General features: G+C 36.5%; 1 protein-coding gene across 2 annotated transcripts in view; it reads left to right on the top strand.

Annotated features, from left to right (window-relative positions):
- Positions 1-12,609, top strand: part of LOC150091755 (endoplasmic reticulum disulfide reductase DNAJC10-like) — a 156,357-nt gene that overhangs the window by 15,556 nt on the left and 128,192 nt on the right. For both annotated transcript variants that reach the window (XM_090385579.1, XM_090385580.1), the window contains exons 4-5: positions 4,720-4,770; positions 6,246-6,331. In XM_090385579.1, the coding sequence (XP_090241705.1) occupies positions 4,720-4,770; positions 6,246-6,331 (137 nt within the window). The remainder of the gene's footprint in view (positions 1-4,719; positions 4,771-6,245; positions 6,332-12,609) is intronic.

A 12,609-nucleotide genomic window follows, 5' to 3' on the forward strand; every position in this document is an offset into this window, starting at 1 on the left:
ATTACTCGTGTCACCCTTCGATCCACCTTTGTGAATTGGGGACACATTTGCACATCTCCAGTCCGTGGGAACCTCCCCTGAGTCCAAGGATGCTCTCATAATTATGGCTAAGGGTTTGCTTAGTTGCTTTGCCGCCTCCTTTAAAATAACTGGATAGATCCCATCCACCCCAGGTGCCTTTCTTATGTTTAACTTCAACAATTTCTCCTCCACTTTCTCTGGTTGCCTCTCGAACATGCTGCTGCAGAAAACAATCATCCAATAAATCCACAAAAGTCTGACTAGTGTGTGAGTGACCAACCCACAAGTTCCAGTCAATATCTGGGAAGTTAAAATCCCCCATTATAAGACATTCTGATTTACTGGCCCACTCTATTTCTCTGTACAATTGTTCATTGTACTCATTCAAGTCATTAGGCCTATAACACACTCCTACTCTTATTTTTCCTTTCGCAGTGCTTATCTCACACCAAACTGACTCAACAGAGCACTGTTCATCTATATTAACTGGGTGCACTTCCTTTGATTTTATGTTTTTCTTAATTAACAGCATAACACCCCCTCCCTTTCTGTCCTGTCTATCCTTTCTGTACACATTGTACTCCCCAAATTCCAGTTCTGCATTCCTTATATCTTTGTGACACCACGTCTCTGCTATCCCAACAATATCCGCCTTTGATGTCTTGACCAACACTTCAAATTCATCAAATTTATTTACTATACTTCTAGCATTGGTATACATGCTCCTATGCCTATTCCTTGTTACCCTAACACATCCCATATACCTAACTATTCCATGATGACTGCCATCTGTCCCTGAAACCCCCAACACCTCTCGCTCCAGGTCGCTTCTTATTCTAATAGAAGTTGTGCAAGAATCACCTTCACCTCTGCCTGCGGTTACTGTTAAACTATTAGTCTTTGTATCCCCCCAAACTAGTTTTCCGACCCACCTAACACTGCCTCGATAGCATCAGCAAATATTCTTGCACCCTTTCTATTTAAGTGTATCCCATCCCTGTAGAAGCAGTCTCTCCTGTTAACAAGTACAGTCCAGGCTGAAAAAAATTCTATCCCTTGAGCCTTGCACAATCTTTCCAGGGCCGAATTGATCGACAAGGCTCTCATCATATACTCCCTCCTATCGTGTCTGGGCAGAATTGCAGACACTTTCAAATTCAACCCTATTTCACGGCTTTTTTTCATCAGTGACCTGTACTTGTTAAGTAATTCCGCCGGTCTCCTACTCTTAATATCATTAGTGCCAATGTGTACAACTATATCACCTTTTGTGCCCTTGAAAGATGATATCCACTCTACAACGTCATCAACCTTTGCCCCTGGCAGACATACCCTGGTCCTGTTCCACCTATCCTTTTTACAAAGGATGTTCCCCGTTTCCCTGACAATAGAGTCACCAACATCAATGATATATAGGAATTTTGCTAGCAGGGAAAAGGAGGTGATTGTCCCTCTGTATAAGGCAATGGTCAGGCCATGCCTTGAGTACTGCGTACAGGTCTGGAGGCCTCATTTTAGGAAGGATGTAGATTTGCTTGAGTGTGTACAGAGAAGAGCAACACGATTGGTGAGGGGAATGAAGGGATTCTCTTACCAAGAGAGGCTTAAGTTCTGCAAATTGCAGTGGCTGGAGACTAGGCACCTGCACAGTGATCTGATTGAGGTCTATAAGGCCTTGAATGGGTTGAGCACGCTGAATTCTGATGGGATCCTTCCACTTGTTCAGATTACGAACCTACGGGGACATAAGTTCAAATTAAGAAAGGACAGATGTAGAATAGATGTGCGGAAATTTGCCTTTAGCCAGCGGGTGGTTAACTGCTGGAACAAACTTCCATCTGTCGTTGTGGAAGTTGATAGGTTAAATAAATTTAAGGAGGAACTGGACAGGTATTTGGAGGGAATGGTGTGATTTTTTTTTTTTTTTTGGCTGATGCTGCATAAGCTCCTACACTTGCTTTCTTGCATCATGTGCCACTACTACTACTACTACTACTAGAACCATCTGATTTGGACAGAGATGGGCAAAAGTTGTGGCCAATAGCTTTGCCAAGAGACCAGAATGCTCGGCTACCATTAGGGCAAGAAGCAAGATTTCTACTCTTTGCCTGTTCAAACTCTAGTTTGGACTGATTAATAACTGCTTTAAAATTGTTGTGAGCTTTGGTGTAGGCAGAAAATGAAACTGAAGAATTAGAAACAAGCCAATTACGATATGCAATATTCTTCTCTTGATCAGCCTTAGTACATTTATTGGAAAACCAAGGTTTAGATAAAGGACGAGATTTTAAAGTGGAGTGTGGGATAAAGGATTCCACTCCTGCAAGAATAATTTCATTGACACGATCTGAGCAAACATTGACATCATCAGAAGTTTTGAAACAGTACTCTGACCAAGGAAAAGAAGAAAAGAAATCTCGCAGGTCATTCCATTTTGCATTCTTGTAATGCCAAACAACACAAGGTTTGGAATAGCCATGAGATAAAGGTTCCATTGGAGAAGAGACAATCACCAAGTTGTGATCTGAAGTGCCTAAAGGACCTCTCACTTTGACCGTGTACTTAGAAGGGTTGTTTGTGAGAAAAAGATCAAGCATGTTGGCTGTATGATTAGGATTGTCCGGTATTCTTGTAGGTAAATGAACAATCTGTGCAAGGTCATTAGTAATTGCAAAAGTCTCAACATCTCGACCAGCTGGGTCAGTGTGACTAGAAAACGGAATCCAGCTGGAGTTGTGAACATTAAAATCACCAAGGAAAATTACCTCACTGTTAGGAAAGTTGGACTGGAGAAAGTCAAGTTGCAAAGAGAGGAAGTCAAAGAGCTCTAAGTCATTAGTGGAGTTGGGAGAACCGTAGAGACAACAGATGAATTTGACACAATGAGATAGAGAGATTTTAAGCCAAAGAGAGGAGATTCCAAATTGCCAAGTCTCTGGCAGGGAATATCAGAATGGACATATGGACAAGTACCACCTTTGAGGCGAAAGGAATCATACAGCGAATAATTTGGGCATCTGAAATGAGCAGTAGTTGAATCAACCAATAACTGAGATTCTGTCAGAAAAAGTACATGGGGTTTGGCAGACTGCAAGTGGAAATGGACATCGTTGAGATTAGAATTGAGACCACGTATATTTGTGAAATGAATTAGGAAGCATGGAAAAGATAGAAAGAAAGAATATATAAATAATCATAAACAAAGGTACACATTATCTTATCAAGAAGCCACAACATGACCATGGTTTATGGAAGCACATAGTATTTCAATTTGTCAGAGTTTAGTGCAGGTGGGGCAAAATGTTTTGCAAAATTATTTTATTTGGAATTTGGTTACATTTTTTCTATTTTAAATTTTGTACATCTAAATTGAAGGTCGCCTCCGTAGCCAGGTGGAAAGGAGCAGCAGTGCGTAGCACACGCTTCCTGATTAGACCGGGGTTCAAGCCCGTCACCACCAAATACGGAGGATGCGGAAAGGTCAGGGAATGACCACCGCATATCCCGGAGCAATATGGCCTTAGTTGCTAATGCTCCTAAAAACCAAATAACAAACAACAACAAACAATCTAAATTGAATGACTGTGGCTTCGATACTTTGTAACCAGAGTGAAAGAAAGAAATAAAGAAAGACTCTGTGTTATTATAAACCATGTTGAAATATATTGTTAGAACAATATGGATGGCTTAGTGCCAAGATTTTTATATATGCTGCATACAAGTGGTGTAATGAAAAATTCTGATGCGCAATATATGGTAATGTTCCTTTTTTTTTTTTTTTGAAGCGATGTTGTAGCTGAAAGAAAGCATTTATTTTGTCAATACTGCTTTTTGTATAAAATGTAATGAAATTTGGAGGAATATTAATTTTAACCAATTTTTGATATGGTTTTTTAAGTGCTTGTATTAATATGATCTGGTTGCTACAAATACGTGCCTTGTGCTGAAAAAATATTCCTGTGGATTTTTCACAAAATGTTAGAGTTCCAGTGACAGAGGTGTGCAATTTGGAATTTAAAAGTATTTTTTTTATCGTATAGATTTACCGTGACGTTTTCATTTTTGTATTAAGTAAAAATGAATGTAATAGTTTAAGGTTAAATGAATTTCTGTAGTGCGAGTTCTTCAGGATATATTTCTTTTTCCTTTTTGTATTCTCTCTCTCTCTCTCTCTCTCTCTCTCTCTCTCTCTCTCTCTCTCTCTCTCTCTCTCTCTCTCTCTCTCTCTCTCTCTCTCTCTCTCTCTCTCTCTCTCTCTCTCTCTCTCTCTCTCTCACACACACACACACACACACACACACACACACACACACAAAGTAGTTACAGAGAAGAAAAAAGCCTATGTTCTAACTAAAAAGAATCCCCCAAAAGGGTGTTAAGATTCCAGAATATTATATTAGATATAAGACTATGTTATGTTATAGGCTTATATTAAAGTCTTGTTAAAAATATCTTCCAGAGTTTCTTTGTTTTTTTAACTTAATTGTTTTCATTCATAACTATTTCCTGTACCATCTTATAACACTAAACTGCTATAAATGTCATTTTTTTTATTTTATTTTATTCGTACCATTTGTTTTTAAGTGTCATTTACAGAAGTGTGAAATATAAATTGTTTAATTTGTTAAATGAATAATTTGTAAATTGCATGTATTATATGTAGTATTTCTTTTCATTTTTTTTTTTTTTTGCTGATAGGTATTTATGATGATGATCGAGAAATTATCACTCTAAGTAAAACTGATTTTGGTAAGTGTACTTACCTTTTTTATAAATTTTCATTACTTATTATTTTATGTCATTGGAAGTATATAGTAATGGAAAGAAAAAAACTCCTAATAATAATAAAAGTTTTGAAAATTTATAAATAAATTACTGAAGTAATGATAGTCTTTCACAATATTATGTAAATCATGTACTTTGTAAAATCATCTGAATGTCAGTGTCTTATTTCAACATTATTTTTGAACATATCATCCAGTTTTTTGTATTTAAGTTTAGAGTGGCAAATCCATTTCAGTTTTTTTTTATTGTCAGTAATAAATACATATTTAAAATTAACAGCATATAAAAAAAAACAGTAATAAGAAATGGCGAAGAGAAAGAATAGCAGTAGTATTTAAAAATAGTTTGGAAGAAAATTTGAGTTATATGGCCAAAATTTCAGATAGTAGTAGTAGCAGCATATGATGCAAGCTTATAAAGTATCAGCCAAAAAAAAAAAAACTTCCAAATATTTGTTTATAATATTAGGTTTTTACTCTCAATATAAGAGTGCACTGAATTCTGTAGCAAATTGAACTTGCTGTTCTTTTGTATTTGGTGGGCTTCCCAGCTGAATTTTGTAAGGGACCTTTGATTTATCAAAGTGATCAGCAAGTCACTTTGATAAATCTTCCTTACTGTGCTGTAAGACCTTCTATGAAGGTTCATGCAAGCTCTTTCTTAGGCTTTGCAGCAAGATTTCCCAAGTTTCATCAACTTTCTTTGACATTCTTAACGATAGTTGGTTTGTGTGACCTTTCTTTTAATCTAAAACGCTGCATATTCTCTCAAATAGATCCACCAACCTCAAAATTGTGTGGTTTGCTGGTTCATTGTGCATGCTCAAGTCGTCAGTATCTTCAATTGTTTTGTAGCAAAAATAATTTAATCTCTACTTCTAAAGTATTCTTAACAATAAACACTTTTTGCCCACTGATGCATGCCACCATTGTCTTCACATCAAGCTGGAGAGTATTCAGTGTTACCAACCAAATCTGCAAACCTTTCCCTGCAGAATACTGATGTTGTTAGTATGAAAAAAATTTGAAGTTACTCAATAAAGAAAAGAAATAGTATAATGAATAAAATATCACCCTGTATTGAAGCAGATTATCGAGATATATATTTATTTTATTTTTTTGAAGAATTTTTTTAATAGATAAATGGGTTTAAATTTTCTTCGCAATAAATTTAAATTCAGTGGATAACATAATTTATCTGCTATATTATTAAATAAATAAATATATGATCTTTATTTATTGCATCAAAAAAAGATAAATGTAAATGATTGTTGCAGGAATCCTTTGCAGAATTATGCCAAAAGCTAATTATTCTTTTATTATATATTTTTCTTGGAAAACTGCCAATTTATATTAAGTAATTTAATTCTAATAATTAGAATATCAAATGCTACATTAGAAATCTAAGATAAGCTTTGTTTTTATTTTTGTCCTTTACAGAACAGTCAGTGATGAATTCTCCAGACATTTGGTTTGTAAATTTTTATTCTCCCCAGTGTTCACATTGTCATCACTTAGCTCCAGCTGTAAGTTTAATTAATATTTATTAATTATATTTTTAATATAATTAACGTGATTAATATTTTCTCTTTCTTTGCTTAATCTTTGAATTTGAAATTTCTTAACTGTACTAAGAAAGGAGGGCAGTTTAAATCAAATACACTTTAGATTAGCTGTTCATCTTATAGAGATACTTATTTAGATAATCTAAGTGGCGGACTACTTATACAGGGTGTCTCAAAAATATTGGTACAAATGTTTAGGGGAGGTAGGTAACATCTAAAGGAATGTGAATTGCATAGGAACTCATCACCGGAAACGTCATGGGAAAGTAATAGCAGAGGCACAAGAAGCAGAAATGACACAAGATAATAATTAGTGGCAAACATTTATTTGACATAATATTAACAATGGAGTACGAGATGGATGCATTTCATGATGTTACAACAGATGCTCGAAGGTTCCACCATGAGATGCGATGCATGCGCGACACAGTATGGATTGGCAGACATGGTCGAACACACCTGGAGTTTCTTTGACAGTAGTAGCAGCGCAGACGAGTCTCGCCATGAGATCCATTTCCATCTCCACAGGCGATTCATACATACAATAGATTTGAGGGCCCACCTACAGAAAGAAATCAAGGCTCGATAAATCAGGTGAGCGTGGGGGCCAGGCAATGGGTGTAACAAGGACAATCCATTGACGCCCAAAACGCCTGTTTAAATGATCACGAACACACCTTCCATAATGGGCAGGCGCCCCCTCATGTTGAAACCAAATGTTGCGTCTCACATTTGCTGGAACATCGTCAAGTAACCCTGGTAGAACTTGTTCAAGAAAGATCCGATATTTATCGGAGTTCGTGCGGGATGGTGACATTATGGGCTGACTAAGCAGTCACTGACCATACCTGCCCACACATTTATTGTGAAGCGATGTTGTTTTGCATGGTCGTGAGCCCACACATGAGCATTGTGCTGATTGAATGAGCCTTCCCGAGTGAAATAAGTCTCATCCGTGAACAAAACATAGGCTGGAAAATTCAAGTCTTGAACACTTTAGTATTAGTAATGGCCGCATGGTGCAAGAAAGCCTATGGCTTATGCTGCACCAGCCAAAAAAAAAAAAAAAAAAATATCCAAACAAAACAATGAAAATAAAATAAATAATAATAATTAATAAAAAAAAAAGGAAATTAAACCTATCATTCTATGCGTTTCCCTTACCCGAAAGTACTATCCAGATGACCTTTGAATTTCCCCAAACTGTCGGCCTCTACCACCCATGAAGGCAACTTATTCCAGTAGTTTATAACTCGCTGGCTAAAATAAAACTTCCTGCAGTCCAATCTAAACATTTCCCCCCATAACTTGAATTTATGTCCCCTAGTTCTAGCATCATTTATAATCTTGAAAATTTCATCCCCATTCATTTTACTGATGCCTCTCAGAGCCTTAAACACCTCAATCAAATCTCCTCTAAGATGTCTAGTTTCCAAACTCTGCAACCCACATATTCGAAGTCTTTCTTCATAAGGACGCCCCTTTGCCGATCTCACCTGGCGAGTTACCCGTCTTTGCACCCTTTCAAGAAGCTCTGTCTTTCTTTAGGTGCGGTCTCCATACCTGAACACAGTATTCCAAGTGTGGTCTAACATAAGCCTTATATAATGGGATTATCACGTCCCTGTCTCTACTTGCAAAAGTTCGATAGATCATTGACAGGACACCATGGGCCTTCCTTGCAACCTGTTTACAATGCTCAGAGAATTTCATGTCTGACCGTGTCGTAACACCCAAGTCACTTTCCTCCAGTACTGGGTTTAGTTGAACTCCACCAAGTGAATAAGTTATTTTGGGATTACTGTTTCTCAGGTGTAATACCTTCTTGGAGAAACTACTGTGCAAAAGCCACACATGCAGGATGATTTTTGGGGGAGCAGTAACTGAACCCTTTGGAGATGAAAGGGGTGTAAGGAATCGTCATGCCAGACACGCTGTACACTGCAACGAGACACTCCTGAGGCAGCGGCACGTGTGCTGGTAGTAGGATTATTCTGGGCGGCATTCAACACACTTTCTTCCATGGCGGGAGTTCGTGTCGAACGTGGTCTGCCCGCACTACTCCTGTTACTTCTAAATGACCCATAATTTACAAATTTTGATGCACACGTGCAAACAAACAGTGGTCCAGTACATGTCTGTTTGGGAAGCATTCTCCATAAATTCCTTAAGCGGCTCATCCATTGCCCTCTGCTAATCCCTACACTAGGTGCATGTCTGCCAGCTCACAGTTCGTATATGGATGCATGCTCTTCGTGCAGCGACTACTGCTTGAATGAGTAAACCAGAAATTTTTCTCTCTCGCGAACTGATGAACAGCACCGTGTACCAACTTATGGTGACGTTTCCGGTTATGGGTTCCTATGCGATTCACATTCCTTTAGATGTTACCTACCTCCCCTAAACATTTGTACCAATATTTTTGAGACACCCTGTATAGTCTGTATTGAAGGTTTTTTTGAGTTGAGTTGACTTGACTGATATAATGTGTTACATTGTTATTACATTAAGATTAATTATAACAGCATCCTCAGACTGGTGGGGGAGGATTCCTTTGGATTGGAGAAATGCCAGCTTATCACCATTCCATAAAAGTAGAGCAAATTGTGAATCTACTGACTGTTATATCTGATTTAAGTTCTAGAGAAAATTGTAAGTGATGATTAAGAATATAACAGAGATACCTAGATAAAATGGTATTCTTAAGGAAATATGGTGCAGTTTTATAAAGCTAAAGTTTTGTTTAACTAAACAGTTAAACAAAACTGTTTAACTAAACAGTTTAACAGTATCAATAATGAGTTGGATGATGGAATAATTTTGATATGTTTATTTGGACTTGAGTAAAGTATTTCATTCAGCATGAGAGATTATTGACATAAAAATTGAATATCTGCAGATCACACTCAGGAGGCACCCTGGGTGTGATCTTTAGATGGATTATAGGGTGGCTGCAGGAATAGGAAGCAGAGGATTGTGGTTAATGGCTACCCTACAGATTGAGTTAATGTTACAAGTGGGATCCCTTGGTAACTGATGCTGTTGTTTCTGATTTTCTTAAATTACATTGATGAAGGGATATAGGATGTGATGTCAAAATTTGCAGTTGATATAAAGATTGGGAGAATAGCAAATGACCAGTGCTAGTCAGTGCTTCTTTGTTGGTGACTTGAATAGGTTTTAGCAATGGTTGGATAAGTGAAAGCTGTGTTGTAATGTTGCAAAATGTAAGGATTTTTTTTGATAAATTGGAAAATAAAAACCCCAAAACAATTTAGTTACTTGGAGAGAAAGAAAGATTTTGAGAAGTTAAGAACAGGCAGATATAAGGTTTTCTCTGCAGTGCAGATACATAAGCTTCAGTGGTGCTCTGTTCATGATTTAGTGAGCGATTGCTTGTAGAGATAAGGAAGTCATAATCTTATTGTATAAGCAATTTTGAGACTACACTTTGGAGTTCTGCAGCCTCAGACTGGTGTGGGAGGATTCCTTTGTTTCTAAAGCTCTAAGAGGGAGTAGTTTTTACCTTTTAATTGACATTTTCAGAAATGTAAATTTTGCTGGAACTAGGGGCCATAAATTCAAATTAAAGGGGGAAGAGTTAATAGTTGGATTAATGGGTTTTCTTTTAGCTTTCTGGACTTATCAGCTATTCACTGTTTTCCTTCATACTTACCTTCTTTTCTTTTATTAGATCTTTTATTAAATTTAATTTAGCCAAAGTAAGCCCTCTTTCTCTTATGCTTGCTTGTGCCATCAATCTGCCTTCCTCTTTGTATAAATTTATTTTTACTTTGAATAATTCTAATTTGAAGCAAAATAAATAGCCTATTGTCATTTATTTTTGTTTTTGTAAGTGTTTGCCAATTTTATTCTGCTCACAGATATAGGATTTTGTCCGGCACCATGCTAAAAGGTACCTATCCAAGATGCGGACTGAATCCTAAGCGACTCTGGAAATAACTAAACAAAACAGGTTCTGTACCACTGACCTCCCCCACCTTTCACTGAGAGTTTCCAGAAGAGGGTGTTTCTAAAAAATAAAAAAAATAATTTTATTTACTGTTTCTTAATGTTTCGGTACCCCTACTTTAAAACAAAAAGAAATAACAAAAAAAAAAAAGAGAATGAGTTATATTTTTGCCATTCAAACAAAAAAAAAAATACAAGTTTATAAATTTTTCTCATTTACCAGAAAATGTTGAATATGCAGAATTCTAAAAACTAAAATCTTTAACTAAAGTGCCCACTGTGACTAGACTATCATTTGCTTAATATTAAAACGTCTAAACATTTTTCTTTCTCTTTTACAACACCAGGAATTCTTAAATTAAATCTAATTTCCAAAAAAAGTATAAATCACAAAATCTGTTTTAATCAGGGTTCCTTAAGCTTTTATTTTATTTAAGTTGATTTCCTTGTGATCCATTTTAAGTTACTAGTTTAAAAAAAAAAAAAAAAAAAAAACACTTCAATTTCAATTAACAACATAGTTTGTGTGCAGCTTTAATACTTTAGTATCAATGATAATATTTTTGTTATTTCTGATAGCAGTTGCTGTTATAGAAGTTTCTTGCCTTGTCTTCTTTTCAAAGTTGATCCTTTAAAACATTCTATAAATACCTGTTATCTTTATTAAGGTTTTTCATCATTTAACAGTTTCCTTCCATTTGCTCTTCCTTTTGGCCAATTAAATAGTGTTCCATATCCAGCTCACAAACTTTTAAGCTGAAATTTCATATTAACTTTTCCGGTAAAACACAAGTTACCAGATTGCATTAATTTCTTAAATTTAGCCATATATAACAACAGCAAAGTCCTTTTACTTTTGAACCCAGTTAATAAAATTATCAATGTAGCATTTTAAACTAAGCAAGGTAGCTTCTTACTAATTTTCACACTGGAGTACCAACTCCTTTAGCTTCCAGCACTCTCTCTCAACAAGCAGTATTTAAGTGAAACCACCTTCATTTTTGCCTGTATCATCTATGACAATGCGTGGTTTTAATACTAAACCTGTGATTAATAGATATTCTTCAGATTGATGTAATGTGAGTGGGGTCCCTCAATTCTTGGCCCACTTGTTATTTCTCATTTTCATAAATGACATTGAAAGGATAGAAGGCGTATGTCCGAATTTGCAGATGGCATAAAGATAGGTAGAGTTGATAATGATTAGTGCCAAGAAGCACTCCTTCAGGATGAATTGTGAACAGATTTCAGAGATGGTCAGAGAAATGGCAGCTATGTTTTATTGCTGTTAAATTCAAGGTCTTACACTTGGAAAATAGCAATCTCCAAATAAATTATACACTTGGTGGGGGTTGAATTAAAAACAGTGGAGGAGGAAAGTAATCTGAGAGTTACGATATAGGCAGTTATGAAGTTTTCTGAACAGTGTAAACAGGCAACCAGGAAAGCCCACGGTGTCCTATCGATAATTTATTGAATGTCATTCTGTAGAGATAGTGAGGTCATAATCCCACTGTAAGGAAATTGTAAGACCACATTTGGAATACTGTGTTCACGACGCCTCTGTAGCCAGGTGGGAAGGAGCAGCAGTGCGTAGCACATGCTTCTTGATTAGACCGGGGTTCGAGCCTGTCACCACCAAATACGGAAGATGTGGAAAGGTCAGGGAATGACCACCGCATATTCCCGGAGCAATATGGCCTTAGTTGCTAATGCTCCTAAAAACCAAATAACAATAACTGTGTTCATGTATGGAGACCTCATTTAAAAAAAAAGACATTAAGCTTCTTGAAAGGGTCCAAAGATGGGCAACTCAAATGACAAGGATTGGCAAAAGGATAACCATACAAGGAAAGACTCCGTGTGTGGGCTACAGAGCTCAGCAACAGGCACCTCAGGTGATCTGATTGAGGTTTATAAAGGTCTGAGAGGGATTAGTAAAATGAATGTAGTTGGAATTCTCACTATTGTAAATAATTCCAGAACTAGGGATCATAAATTTAAATTACAGGAGTTGAGGTTTAGATTAGATTGTAGGAAGTTTTCTTTTAGCCAACAAATTGTTGATTGCTGGAACAAGTTGCCCTAGCAAGTAGTTGAGGCTGACAGTTTGAGTAAATTCAAAGGTTAACTGGATAGTTACCTGTTGTTGAGGGTGGGGCATATAATTTTGTATTTTCTTATCTACTTGGTAGTTTTTTTTTTTTTTTTTTATGCGCCAGTGCTGCAAAAGCCTTTGGCTTCCTTTGCACTACATGGTGAATGCT

Source organism: Mastigoproctus giganteus, chromosome 1, assembly GCF_048544385.1.
Source record: "Mastigoproctus giganteus isolate SK-2022 chromosome 1, ASM4854438v1, whole genome shotgun sequence".
In the NCBI taxonomy this organism is placed as follows: Eukaryota; Metazoa; Arthropoda; class Arachnida; order Uropygi; family Thelyphonidae; genus Mastigoproctus; species Mastigoproctus giganteus.